General features: G+C 39.8%; 1 protein-coding gene across 1 annotated transcript; it reads left to right on the top strand.

Moving 5' to 3' along the window:
- The first annotated feature begins 8,322 nt into the window (after positions 1 to 8,322).
- SF3B5 (splicing factor 3b subunit 5) lies at positions 8,323 to 10,631 on the top strand. Its single transcript, XM_040060701.2, has one exon. The coding sequence runs from the start codon at positions 8,395 to 8,397 to the stop codon at positions 8,653 to 8,655; it is 261 nt and encodes an 86-aa protein (XP_039916635.1). The 5' UTR covers positions 8,323 to 8,394; the 3' UTR covers positions 8,656 to 10,631.
- The last annotated feature ends 3,845 nt before the right edge of the window (positions 10,632 to 14,476 follow it).

Genomic DNA, 14,476 nt, shown 5'->3' on the forward strand with positions numbered 1-14,476 from the left:
TTATTTCCTAAACCTAACTTACTAGTGAATATAGTCTTTAAATCTGAGTAATAATAGTCCCTTACAAAAGGTGAAAAGTACAGGTGCTGGTTTTTTGATTTAAGCTCCACTGGAAGATCTGTTTGGATCATTATGGAGACTGGGTTTAGTAGTGAAGGAAAACACAGATAGTTTTTCCCCCCAGTGTGAAGGAAGAAGCACTTGGCCACATACCAGGAATTATGGGAGAACTGAACAGCAGAGTGTATTGGAAGGACACATTCCATGGGTACCACTGAAATGATTCAAACTGTAATTAACAACCCCAGCAGTTTCAAAATACTGGTGCATGTGCATTAGGGAATGAGAGGAGGATCAAATTACAAACTGAGTCACTGGACAAGCCGGTTTTACCCTTCCAGTTATGCAAGCCAGTTTGTGACTCAGCAGCTAGACAAGTCTCTTCTCCAATGAGAAGACAAAGCAGTTCTGCAGCTGAGTCAGAGCAGCTCTTTTCACACTGATAAATTCAGCAGCCAGCCACGGTAAGGAAAAGATTGTGGAGCTTTTATTGCCTACATGAGATAGAATATAATTTATACAAGAATAATCTGCAGCTCATCTTCACGCAAGGAACTCATTGAATGGGGGAGAGAAAAGCTGTCATGGGATTACATTGACCAATGTTCATGGTCTAATAAAAGAGATTAGATTTTTTTTTTTTTCTGATACTGTTTTCTGTTGTGTATTCATCCCTTACCTTAATAAAAATCACCTGACAACTTGCTGTAATTGCAAATGTAGTTGAGAATTAATTTCTTTAATTGTCTTTGACTTTTCTTTCAAGGTTTGCAAATAATTTCCTACGTGTTTGAGTATGACAAGGTGTCATGACAGGTACAGACAGTCACAGGTTCATGGACACGTTGGTTTGGGAATCTCTGCCCCAACCTGTTCCTTGAATGCTGACTTTTTGCTGGCACTAGTAATAAGCCTTCCTTACCCTTCAGGCTTGATGCTTTTGAGGTGCCAAGTATGAACAACTGCTGCCAATGGTCTTAGTACTTGAAATACCTAACATAAGTCTAAGTTCTTAAATCTACTGGCAGAACGTCTAGACTGCATTTGGAGCTTAAAGTGAAGAACCCACTGAATAGACTGCACTCCTCTTTCTCTGCCTGTTAAAAATATATCCCATTAATCCTGTCCATAACCAGGTGTCTTTATGCCCAGAGGTGAATATCACAAACAGCCATGATAGTTGATGTAACAATAGCACCACGAGGCTGTGAACAAGGCCCCATTGGGTGAGTGCAAACACTGTAGGAGAATGCCTTAGCCAAGAGGAGGAGCTCATTGTTGAGTTACAAAAGGCTGAAAAAGACAGAGAAAAGGGAACGGACAGTTACGGTTTTCAAATGTTTGCATTGCATACTGAAGGCTTTTCCACAAATGGGCTGCAATACACAGCTGTATGTGAGTACCAAATCATCTGCGCTTAGTAACAGCTATTCTGAGAGATGCATCAGCCGTCGTCGGCACGATCTACGCACATCCTGTTGGGGCTCTAGATTACAGCCCCGGTGCCAGCAGTTTTCACAGTGCTTTTCTTAAAGCCTCTTTCCCTGCAAACAAGTATGTGAACGTGTTCAGCTCTAATCTTCTAAAATTAAGTACCTTCAAACATCATAAAAATAAATATTTTCAAACATTATGGAGAAGAGCAAACACAAAGTGAAATACAGAAGCTGAAAATGCAAAAAGAAAAAAAAAAAAAAGGAAAGCAAACAATACATCCTATTTAAAAACAACAGCAAAAGAAATCACATCTTTGAAAGCTTACTTTAAATATCCATGTTTGGGTGATTTTTTGTCAAGTAGTGCCTGGTTTTTGTTGGTTTCAAGGTTTCTTTGTCTGCATGGTGCTGAGGAGGTGGGAAGAAATATTATAGTCTAAAGAGATAATATCTTTTTGCTGTACTCCTTGAATGCTTGCTTTGGAAAATCAGCAATTCTCTTTCAAGCTCTCAAATCACATTCCAAATTGTATAGATGGGATGATTATCATCAGACATTACTAACATTGCCTACTCGTGACTACAAATGCCTTGCTTCCAGTGGCTTATTCCTTACCAAGTCTCTACACTCTGGGTTTATTTTTTATTTTGAGTATCTTGTCATTTAAGCAATTTTCAGCTGGAGATGAATAAGACATTCCCAACAATGAAACCAGCAATCAAAAAGACATTTATTATGAGTTACTAAGAGCTGTGATTTGAACATGGTAATTTGTCTGTGGTGCTTGGTGTTGTGAAAAATTATGTTCTATTTGCCTTAAAAGTAATAAACAGCAATACTTCGATAAGAATTTTTGATACTTTGGTAAAGCTGAAGGTGAGATATGTTGCATCCTCTTATTAGTGAGAGCTTTATTTTCACAGTAAATGCAAGAGGCTTATGTACATTTCTTATTTCAAATGAGGAAGTTCCCAACCCAGGTTGAGAAACAACTGGCTTATAGAGCAGCCTCCCAGTATCTAAAGGGGACTTACAAGAAGGCTGGAGAGGGACTTTTTAGCAGGGTGTGTAGTGATAGGACAAAGTGAAAAGGCCTTAAACTGAAAGAGGGTAGACTTAAACTTTATTCTATAATTCTGTGGTGACCGGTGTGCCATTTCTTAGAGACACATGTAAGGGATAGTTATCTTCTTCCACCTGCAGTGATACTAATATCCTATATATCCACTGCTGCCCCCTCTCTCCTTTGCTGTTTGTCCCACGAGCAATCCACTGTCTGAAATTTCACAACATGAATTAGTATATCACATTTCAAATAGGCAAGCTGATGACTCACTAATATCAGAGGCTCCATGCTTCTCCTGCTCTTATTTTATACTTTTATGAACTGACTTGCTGTGCAGTAACAGATGAGCTGCCCTTGTGCACAATACAGATGATGGATTTTTTTTGTCTAGATAAGGGTGATGACACCAATGTCCTCTGTGCTTACTGCAGAGAAGAAGGTGAAATGATGAATACTTGTGCACCATGTGTGATGGGGAAAGCTGAAGAGAGAAAAGGCTGGCTACAGATAGGCTTCTCTGTACAGAACACTTTTAAGTACTGTTCTGAAGAAATCAGTATTTTTAAAACATGATAATTATGTGGCACATAAAAAAAGAAACAGCTGCATTAAGCATCTTCAAGTCAGACTTAAAAAAAGGAAAGTCACTTCCTCTGTTCTTACTCTTTCTTGCACACAGAAAGCATACAGCGATAAGACACAAAGCTACTCAACGGCCAAATCAATTTCTTCTAATATAATTTTGTGTACATTTCTAATATTCAAAATATTGGCCTATTTAAAGATGTATCTTTCACCACTGCTACTTTTGTAGCACCTTATTGGACACAATTAATAGCTGTATTAGCTGTGGCAGTTTATCTGGAGCTAATGAAGAAAAGACATGTAAAGAAAACAGGCAGAATACAGCTGCTTCTTGAATAGTCCTGTAGTCTTCCCCAGTTTTGCTGTGTTTACTCTTATGACTTCATTTTATTTCCAAATGCATGACAAGAACAAACCTCTCCCATTACAAAAATGTATATGTAATTTCAATTCACCTGCCAGACTATTACTGGCTCTATTTTTAGCCTGAAGGGGTAACTAATCACATTAGTGGACACGCTTTTATTTTCAAAGTGGTGGCTTTGGAATAAAGAACTTCCCTCTAAATAGCAAGTGAGAGCTGCGTCTACCAGGCCTCCGTTGTGCTCCATCTCCCTCCACACCACATTCCTCAGATCACCACAGTATTTATTTCAGTGTCTCATCTGTAAGCGCTGTGCTAGTGACCCCTACTGCCTCTCTGCTTTTAGGGTGCTCCTGCACCTCGTTAGGAAATCCCCAGTGGCACCTAACTTTAGCTAATTCAGTTGTGCTGCACACCTAAGGCACACAGCTGTTATTCAGACCCATACAGAAGGCATAGAGCATCACAGTGATGTTCACAAGCAGCTGATGGCATGTGAAGCTGCAAGGCACAGTCTCTGTGATTCCTAAGCTGCTCCTAGGCAAGACACCATTAGTGCAGGTCACGGGTCTCCTCAGTTTGACTTCAGAGGTGAATTTCCCCAGCTGCAGTTTGATTCAAGATCATATGATCGACTGGGTTGATACAGTGCAGCATAAAGTGTTTGCCTTCAATGGTAGGATACACAGTATTTCTTCTTTCCTCATTTTTTCACTCCACATTCTTCCAGTCTATAGCTTTGGCAGAGAATCAGCCATACAACCCTAGAACAGCTTTCAGATGTTGGAGTATTTACGCACTATAAAATCAAAGCAGTAACAAAACATAGTTTCTAATAGTGGAAGAAAGTTTGAAACCGAACCATGCTGGCAAAGACTGTGTTTCCTCTGTCCCAGAAGCAGCCCAAAGGCTGTGGGTGGATGCAGTGTCAAGACATACTCCTACCCTGTAGCAAAATCATGATTCTGACTACAAGGCAAAGAAAGAAATCAGAGGAATTTACATAAAACAAGGTGGGAAAAGATGTTTGCTTGTGAAAAACCATTTTATTTTTACAGGAACTTTGAGAAAAGCAGCAAAATTTTCTTCCACCTCTTACAGGGCCTAAATAAGAGCTTTCTGGGGCTGACAATGTCCATAGGCTGTAACAGCATTTGAGAAACTGCATCACAGTTCATGAGATAGCATGGGAAATCTGAAAAAAACCCCAAAATATGTAATTAGAAGAACGTAATTTTCCATCCTAAAATTGCTAAGTTGTAATGTGACCTCTGCAAATAATGATCTAAGAACCCTGTTTTAACAGAAACAACATATTTTTAATGAAATATATACTTAAAAAATAAAAAATCACATTACAATAGACAATGGGTTTTTATCATTATTTAAGTTCCAGCACCATTCTTGCCAGGCTAATGCAATCTCAAATTTCTCCCCTCATTTGTAGGAAATACATTTCCTGTATTTGTAGGATAAATCAACATAGTGAAGAATAGAGGAATTTCTGGGAAAAAATAAAAATAAGGCATGCCTCCCCATTTTATCATCTTTCTGGGTGTGTGTTGGATTTATCTATTGTGATTGTCACATCCTCTTGTTTGCAGGGTATTTATGTCTTCAAACTTCCACCCAAAGAGTCAGGAGGGAATTCAAAAATTTGGTTATATCTTGCACCGGTCAGCCACTGACGCTGTCTTTCTTGGTCCAGCAGCCCCCTCTACCCTTTTTCTCTACATTTCGGAGGAGCGACGAACAATTTAATGGAAGAAGAATTTTTGCACGTTCAACCCTGACACCCAGTGGCCTCCGCAGTTCCTTACATCCTCCCGATGTCTCCACCTTTTGAAACTCAGCTTGAAGGGATACGGTGTTACTCTCCAAGCAGATAATTTCCGCACTTAAATCAACACATTTATGTGATTTCCATAAGTAAGCATCCATTATTGTATATTCTGATAATGATATTTAATGGCATTCAGTGCAAAAACCTTGACATATCCCAAAATGCTACTTTTTCAGGAATCCTAGTCATACAAGCATATTACCACTGAGCAATAATTCTCTTCATACATATCTGCATCCTCTTTCCCCCACTCTTTTAGTATTCCTAAACTTGAAATGAAAGTGCCCTAGTGCAGGCATTCATTTTGTACAAAATGGACCTAACAAGAAAAAGAAGGCCCAACAACAGATTTTGTTTCTGTATAGAGCAAGAAATGACGAGAATGTGATAATAATTGAATACAATTCTTGAAAGCTAGCAGATGAAAGCTTTTCTTTTTAGAGTGAAATTGAAGTTAAGTAATTACTTGTAAATAATTGTTACTTGCCTCTCAGCTGGAAATTTTACTACCTATTTTTTCTGCCTTGTATTGTTGAGCTTGTCTGGCAGTCTCAGAGGTTTTTGACCAAAGCCAATATAGAGTGAAGTTTTGGTGTGTTTTCCCAGAGCTCTGGATGCCTGAATGCAGTATTTTTATCTGGCCCACTAACAAACTTGCTGAAATTTTCAGATTTACACTTTCCATTCAGGTTTGGGGTTTTTTGTTTGTGTTTGTTTGGTTTTGCTTGGTTGTGTTTTTATTGTTGTTATTTCACTGTTTTGGTTGGTTGGAGGTTTTTTTTTTGTGGTTTGTTTTGGTTTTGATTTTAGCTTGGTTTTATGTTGTGTTGTTTGTTTGCTTCTTTGTTTTAACGAGAACTCCTACACCTGTTTAATTTAATGCAGTTATTACTTCTAGAAACTTCAACATCTGCAAGGGATGGATAAGCTTCTGGGAATCTTTTCTGCTCCAAAGACTGAGTATTTTAATCAATACACCTCCTGGTTTAGAGTTTCCAAGAGGATAACTTCAAAACAGCTGTGAGAGCAGCCCTATGTGTCACTGTGTTGGCATGGAACATCTAATAAAAGCTAGCATCCTTCTTGCCAATCCACTCTTTAGAAAAATGCCATTTAAAACAAATGAAAGCTCTCAGCTCTCCCTTGTTGAGAATATGCTTTTCTTTTCTTTTCTTTTCTTTTCTTTTCTTTTCTTTTCTTTTCTTTTCTTTTCTTTTCTTTTCTTTTCTTTTCTTTTCTTTTCTTTTCTTTTCTTTTCTTTTCTTTTTTCTTTTTTCTTTTTTCTTTTTTTTTCTTTTGGTATGCCAGCATACATAGAAACTCCTAAAGTGTCATGTTTGTTTGTTTTTCCTCTCCTGGTCTCTCTGAAAACAACCACAGAATGCAATTGCTGTATCCGGCTGTGTAATCTGCTGCCAACTAAGTAAGCCTTGGTAGCAATGACTCAACAGATCCTCATAGAAATAACAAAAATAAAAAATTATAGTCCTCATTTAGCCCTTTGCTCTGAAGGGTAAGGACACTTCAGAACGTTGTTTTTACATTGCTTTATATGGCCTTGGTTTTATAAGATGCTCACTTTTAAACAAGGGGCAGAGAATCATCTGGGTTTTCACAAAATATTTCTGTGGATTTCTTTTTGACTACAGGGCCTTTACAAGGACAGGAAGAAATAGCTCAGCATCCTAATGAAAAAAAAAATCTGGCAATGTGTCTTTCCTATTTTAAACCAAATAATTAAAAACACTCCTAGCATATGAAAGCATGAATCATTTAATGCATTTTAAACCTCACATTATGTAAGCTCTTGAACAGAGCTGGAAAAAAACTTCTGTTTTGGTGGATGATAGAGTTTATTTCAAGCTTCACTTTGACCAAAAGAAGATAGGTAACACAAGTCATATTTTCGGTGGGTTTTATATCTGCTTGTGAGTTTAACATGCAGATAAAATACTAGCTGCACTGTAAAATATCTTTTTCACCATTAATATTTAATTTTGACTTAAATCCCCTGACCCTGCTCAGCTGCACAGCCTGCCTAGGGAAGAGTAACTCAGAGCTCTCCAAGTTACAAAGGAACAGGGATAGGACGTACAGGACTTTTCCTCGGCTGTATGCAGCAGAAGTAACCTCACCAAGCCTCTTCTTTTGGGAGGACCTGCAAATGCTGTGACCTCTTCAGCCCCCCTCTACGTGGACTTGTGTGAGAGTGACCACAGAAGGTGGTGTATTGCCCTCTCTCCAAGCAAAGGGCCACCGAAAAGGGGTGTTGTGCTGCTCTTGGCACCCCCTGGATGGTTTTGTGGTACCCTTTTCCTTCTCCAGAGCCACGCTCCCCATGGCGCGTATTTGGGAAGCAACACCGAGTTGCGGTTTATAAAGAGCCGATGTCAGGAGCTGGGATTAAGCTGTGCCCTGAAGCGAGAGCCTCGGGGCTTTGCTTTCCTGTTTTCTCACACCTCCTGGCAGGAGAGACTTTTTGATGTCGTTCCCCGTGACCCACTACGTGGGTATTTCGTAGCCAGATTTGACATGCATGCCCTTTGGATTCCAGGTGAATTGGTCAGTATCAAAGCCGTATCTTTGCTTTACAAATTGACGGGAAGCTGAAGGCTTTACATCGAAGTTCAGCTGAGCGTCTGCCTCCGTCTGAGGCGCAGCCCCGTACCCGTGCTCAGAACACGAAATCCGATCTGGAGCCAGTCCTCAGCCCTCGCATAGGTGCTTCAAAATAACCCTGTTTTACAGATTCCGGCCCAGCCTTGTAACTACCATTTGCCTTACTATGGATTAGCCATCTGACGTGATCAGACCGGGATCTGATCCGTATTCTATTACGATATCAACATTTAGTTATATCAGAGCCCGCCTGGGCGGTGAGACTACAGCTCCCGGCAGGCCCTTCCCGGCGCGCTCCCGTCGGGCACTGCGGCAGGAACAGCGGCGGGAAGCGCTGCTGCGCCCGCCGGAAAAGGTCCCGGAGCCGAGAGCCGTCCGCCCGCCCAGGCCCGTCCGCCTGTCCGCCCGCCATCCCGCGCCATGACGGACCGCTACACCATCCACAGCCAGCTGGAGCACCTGCAGTCCAAGTACATCGGCACGGGGCACGCCGACACCACCAAGTGGGAGTGGCTGGTGAACCAGCACCGCGACTCGTACTGCTCCTACATGGGCCACTTCGACCTGCTCAACTACTTCGCCATCGCCGAGAACGAGAGCAAGGCGCGCGTCCGCTTCAACCTGATGGAGAAGATGCTGCAGCCCTGCGGGCCGCCCGCCGACAAGCCCGACGAGTCGTGACCCTGCGTCCTCCTGGGCCCGGCCCTCTCCCGTGTGATTCCCGCCGAGGACTGACCGGGAGAAGCCTCGCAAAATGCCTGCTTCTGGACTCTGACTGTGCAGTCGTTCGCCTTTTTTTTCGAGGGGAATATAATAAAGCTTCCTGGGCATTCCTAATGTTTGGTTTGGTAGTTTCCTAGTACGAGGTTTTGGTTCCCAGAGGAGTGCTGGTTCTCGGTATTGAGCGTTTCAGTGCAACCGTCCGAGGTGAAAGTCTCGGATGCTCCCAGACAGCATTTCCCCGACCGGGCGGATTGACGCTTGCTTACAAAACTCAGTTTTGGGCGGAGAGAGGGGAAGTTTGTTTGTACTCAAAGGGTTTGATTTCTTGGTAGCAATATTATGTGGGGTGGTTTGTGGTACGGCATAAATCAGTCCCTGTAGTACTTAAAAATTCCAAAATGGCTTTTCTTTAAACACTGTTTTCTTGCTTTATTTTCCTCTTTTCTGTACCTTTGAGGTTTTCAAACCTCGATTCTTTCTGATACAAATGAGAATTTTTTTTTTTTTTTTTTTTTTTCCTCCTTATGCTTTCTAGTAACCTAGCATTAAAGTTTTTTCTATCTTACATCAAAGAAAGATATTAATGTTGGGCTGGGGTGTGTTAATATGGAATAAGAATATAAGGGTTACTCACTACTAAGAAGTAAAATGCTTCGAGGTGACATAGTCTTCGATCAGACTGCATACTGAACAGATGCTGATTCTGATTTGTCACTTAAAATAGGCTTTCTGATTACTTACAGTAAAAATAATGTTGAGTTTTAAAAGGTGGAAAGACCTCAGACCAACACTGTGAGATGCGTTGCTTGGGGAAATAAAATGCTCTAATACCTGACATGTTTGTTTGTATTAACATTGGAAGGGAAAGTCCAGCGTTTTGTGGTCCTGTTAGAACACTGTGCAGACTTATTAGAGACTTTCTGAAGTCAGCGATCTCAAGTCAGTACATCCATCTTCTGAAGAATTCAGAGATGACATTTTTCAAACTTTGTTCCACATAGATAGATGAGGGCATGGATGAAGTAGTCAGACATTTTGCTTGCAAATTTTGTGGGGAACTGCTTCAGTTTACAATAATAAGGGGAATATGTAGGAAACTGTTTTTCAGTATGCCTGAAAGCTGGTGCAGGTAATTTGAAGAGCATATGTTCCTCACATACTGGAGAACAGGGCTGAAAGTTTTTGTCAGTTGAGTTTGAGTACTTAGGCCTAGGTATGCAAGGCAGTCTTGCAAAGAACTGGGCAAAATTTGCGTCTAAATAAAACAAGTTTCCTGTTCAGTTTCACCTTTCCTGCTAAAAGTCTGCTCTAGTACCAAGTCTTAGAAGCTTGCCTTCCATAAGGTGTCTCCTCTGCTGGCAGCCAGCAGAGGAGTTGTGTGTGTGTTGGTGTGTGCAACAGAGGGTGGCAGAGGGGCTTGAGCCTTAGTGCTGGGCCTTGGCAGCTGGAAACGCTGAACTGGGGATAACAGGTATCCCCAGCTTTTGTAGTGGTTTGCAAGCTGAACTTGGAACCTTTTGTGCAGTCTTGGATCTCCTACAATGAGGATAGACAGAAGCCATGCAATTTAATCACTCCTGCATAAATTAAAGCTATTTCACAGGAGATTTATTTTAGGTTAAAGTAAGAATTAGCTCTATCTGTGGATATTCTCAGAACGTTTTGAAATGTGAGCAACAAATATGTAACACATAAGTAAAGATTAATGCTCCTTTGCAGGCCAGCTCTTCGCTGTAAAGGCCAAACAGCCCTCAGGGACAAGTCAAGATTCACATGGTGAATGAACTTGCTGTTTCTTCTGGGTATACTTGCTTGGGTCCCAGTTAGGCACATACCCCTATTTTAGCATGGCTGGAAGATGTTTTTAGAATGTCTGTACCAAGTAACGATTATGAAACATAATAAACACTTCTTAAGAAATTGAGAAAACCAAAGTGAAGCTATAATTCCTAAGAATTCTAGATAAACTTGAGGTGAATTGGGAGACACTGAAGAGTTTGTTTCTGAACTATAGCATTTTAAAAACCAACAAAAGCAGTGAACTCTTTTACATTTTATTACTGAGAGGGTAAAGCCTACAGAGAACAGAGTTAATTAGCTGTCCTATTGGGATACATCTGACTTTTACCTCTATCCTGGCTCAAAGATGACAGATACGGTTTATAAATTGGCTTGATATCTGCATTATGTTCTTTTTACATCCAAGCAATATGGCTTTTATTGAAAAAAACGGTGGATACTAAAAAAAAAAAAACTGATCAAGCTTTCCAATAGGAAAAAGTCATTAGCTTTGGCAGTGGGGTAGTTCTAAGGTTCCAAGTGTGCAGTACACCTTTTTTTCACAATGGGTGAATAGAACAGTATGGGAGTCGTAGCACAGTACCATCACTCTATTGCTTGGAACACCTTGAGCCCTTTTTTTTTATTTCCTGATTTATCAGAATCATAGCAGTACATTAGTTAACATTTGCACAGAGCAGCAATTGCACTAGTGAGCTGTTTCCTGCAAACTGTAAAACTTTTGCCAATTCTTTCATTTGAGTCACATTCAGCATAAAACTCGGTTGTTTTTTAAGATTATTTGCATATATTAAACTTTCATAGATAATAACATTTGTAGTCTGTTGTAGCATCAGGATTTTCCTTCAGCACATAATTCCTTTTTAAAGCTGACTTATTTTAAGCAACACTGACTTTCCCTCTTCACCAGAAATCAGTTAATGCAAAACTAGCACAACTGGTTTCTGAATCTTCATCAGAGCTCCATTGGTTCTATGATGTTGCGCCACTAACTCCGTAGATTTTTTGGAGTAAAATGAAACCTCCCCCCCAAACATCATCCTTCCCCTTCACCCTACAAGATCTGTTTGGTTTCATGGTACACAAAGGGATTGTTTCTTGGTTGTTACAATTTAATCATGCAATATTTCATTTTAGAACTGTTGTTATAATACATCCATAAATGTACGCTCTATGCACTTTCTATTGCCCTGGTGCCAGCTTAATTGCCCCAAAGAACTTAATTGCTTTTAAAATGGATTAAACTGTGGCACATTACTGCGAGATAGACAATCTTCTTTGAAAATCATATTAATATTCCTTTATTCATTGTCTATTTGCCATTTTCCTTCTATATTCACCTCCTTGTTAATTTCAATGATATTTGATTTGGAAAAAAAAGCCTTGGGAATGTAATCCAGTTCAGCATATTGTTTGTTGGCTTTTGAAACTGAGATAATTCATTCTATGCTATTATGAAGAAATGTATAAGGAGGCTGACATACCTGAATGCTTCTGACTGCTCTAAAAATAGAACTAGAATAACATTTTTTCTTGGGTTCAGAACTTCACCATTTTTCTTTCTCATTTTTATACCAACTTGGTAATTACTTTTTGTTGCGAAAATCACAAAATGCGTTGGACTTCCCCTTGTAACAGGTACCAGTATAGTCTCTGCCACAGATAGTTCAGAACTGGAATTTAATTTGAAACCCCCATCAAACGGCTGGAATAGTCCACCTCAGATACGTCTACTCAAGACTCCTTGATTTTTGTGAAAAAGAAATTTAGTCCAAATAATTGATACTCTGATCATGGATGAATGACAGTTCAAGCTTCTTGTAAGTTGCAAAAAGAGAATAAAATCAATTTCGAGGTGATACATGTGAAATTAGAATTTTTAAGCAGATAAATTACAACAGCAATTACTCAGATTCAAGAGAGGCATGGTTGCCCCATGTTTTTTTCTGCTGGACAACTGGCTTAGAATCTCTCAGAATCTGATGCCTTGCAGGTAATGCTGGTATCAGTGTTTGTGAGCCTGCAATGTAGATCACATTGCTGAAATTGAGAGAAGATTAAACTTGCAAAGTTAAGGCTTGTAAACATCCTAACAAAGCCCCAAAGTTACAATTAATGTTTCTCTTCGTTCTTCAGGTTATATCTTTACCACATGTGGCACTGGCATAATTGAGCAGTGAGCTGCTGTGGATGGACTGGGAATAAACAACAGGATGTAAAAATGTCTTAAGTTGCCTTTGCTAAGAAACCTACATATTCTATACTCTGAGCCAGAAGTCATTACAATCTGTGTAGAAACTATGGGGTAATAACCTGCAGGCTGCGGCATGCTTTGGTTCATGCACAGCTGAGCACATGTGTAAAGCTAAGATAATCAGAATTCAACATGATCACAGTGCACAACAGAGCAGACATGGGATGGCATAGGCAAACAAATTTTGCATTTCCTCATGTTTAAGTAGCATGTAAGTAATGTTCTTTTCATATAGCATTAGAAGAAATTGAATCTGCTTTCTAGTTTTTTAAAAGGAAGATCCTAATAGTTATTAGCCTAGCAATTTTCTCATCATGTATCATCAGCTACACTTGATCCTCAGATTTTTTAGTATGCATCACAGACCAAAAATTTATTACCTGTATTACTGTCTATATACTGTCTATTACTGTAGAATTAATGGAGAAGCCAAGGCTATATATAGAAGGTGGAATGTTTTTCTTAAATGTAGTTTTCCAAAACCAAGAAGTGAACCTCCGATGTCATGTTAAGGATGAAGATAAAATTAGTTAAACTTGAAGCATATTTCTTCACATGCTATGTTTTCCAGTGATAACATGGCCCCAGTGTTTAAGTATTCATCTTAACTTTATTGTTCTGATGAGATTTCCTGGAGGAAAAGGAAATGTTAGGAAACTGATGACTTGAACAGTAACTGTCCTTATAACATTGGAATGAAAAGTCATGGAAGAAAATAAAGCAGCCTCTTTCATCCTGTGCCAGTCCCTGTTCATGGGGGAAGAGAAGCTAAAGGGGGCTTATTAGAAAGATAGGAACAGAGTGAAAGTCAGGGTCTGTTGTGATAGAACAAGTGGTTGTGGTTTTAAACTGAAAGACGGTAGATTGAGACTAGGTTTAAGGAAGAAATTTTTTACTGTGAGAATAGCAAGAGCACTGGAACAGGTTGTTCAGAGAGGTGGTAGATTCTTCGTTCCTGGAAGGGTTCAAGATCAGGCTGAATGGGGCTCTGAGCAGCCTGGTGTAGGTGAAGATGTCCCTGCTCCTTGCAGGAGAGTTGGATTAGATGACTTTTAAAGGTCCCTTCCAACCCAAACCATTTTCTGATTCTATGATTCTAATGTGAGTGGGAAAAATCTCAACTATCAAAGTGTAGTAGTTGGTACCTTTCAAGCTGAGCAAAATAAAGAGTACTTTGTTTTGCTCTAGAAAGGATCAAAGCTGTCGCTAAGGTTGTGGAAGTGCACTCAGTATCTCTCTCATGTATCTGTCTAAGTATCTCTCTTTCCAATGCAGGGCATATGACAATGTTACTTTTCAATTGTGAAACCCACAGGCTTTCATGTCATTGTGCTGAAGGATACAGCTTTTTTCAAATGTCCTTCTGTTAGATCACTGTCAAGGCAACATTGCATCTAAAACATTCAAGCCTTTAGCTTTTACTTCTCTGATGTCCATTTCACAGAACAACCATAGTGTGACACTAATAAAACAAGGAAAAAAAGGCTAAGGATGAAAGATTATGTGGCACCTGCCCTTCCTTACCTCTTTGGCAGAAAACATCTTCATATGAGACTCTGAAAGCTCTTGTTCAATCTGTGGAGTAGCAAACCCAATGAGAAATAGAAGGAAACATGTTTCTTTAGAATTCCTTTCATCTTTCTGGTATATCTGTAAAGCAACAGTCTGATGAAAATCAAAATAAGCTGTTTGCTATTTTAGCATGGTGCTGTGATTTCATGTCAT

This window comes from Hirundo rustica, chromosome 3 (assembly GCF_015227805.2).
Source record: "Hirundo rustica isolate bHirRus1 chromosome 3, bHirRus1.pri.v3, whole genome shotgun sequence".
Lineage (NCBI taxonomy): Eukaryota > Metazoa > Chordata > Aves > Passeriformes > Hirundinidae > Hirundo > Hirundo rustica.

Excerpts from the sequence above, each read along its gene's own strand:
- SF3B5 (XM_040060701.2), top strand. The coding sequence starts at position 8,395 with ATGACGGACCGCTACACCATCCACAGCCAGCTGGAGCACCTGCAGTCC.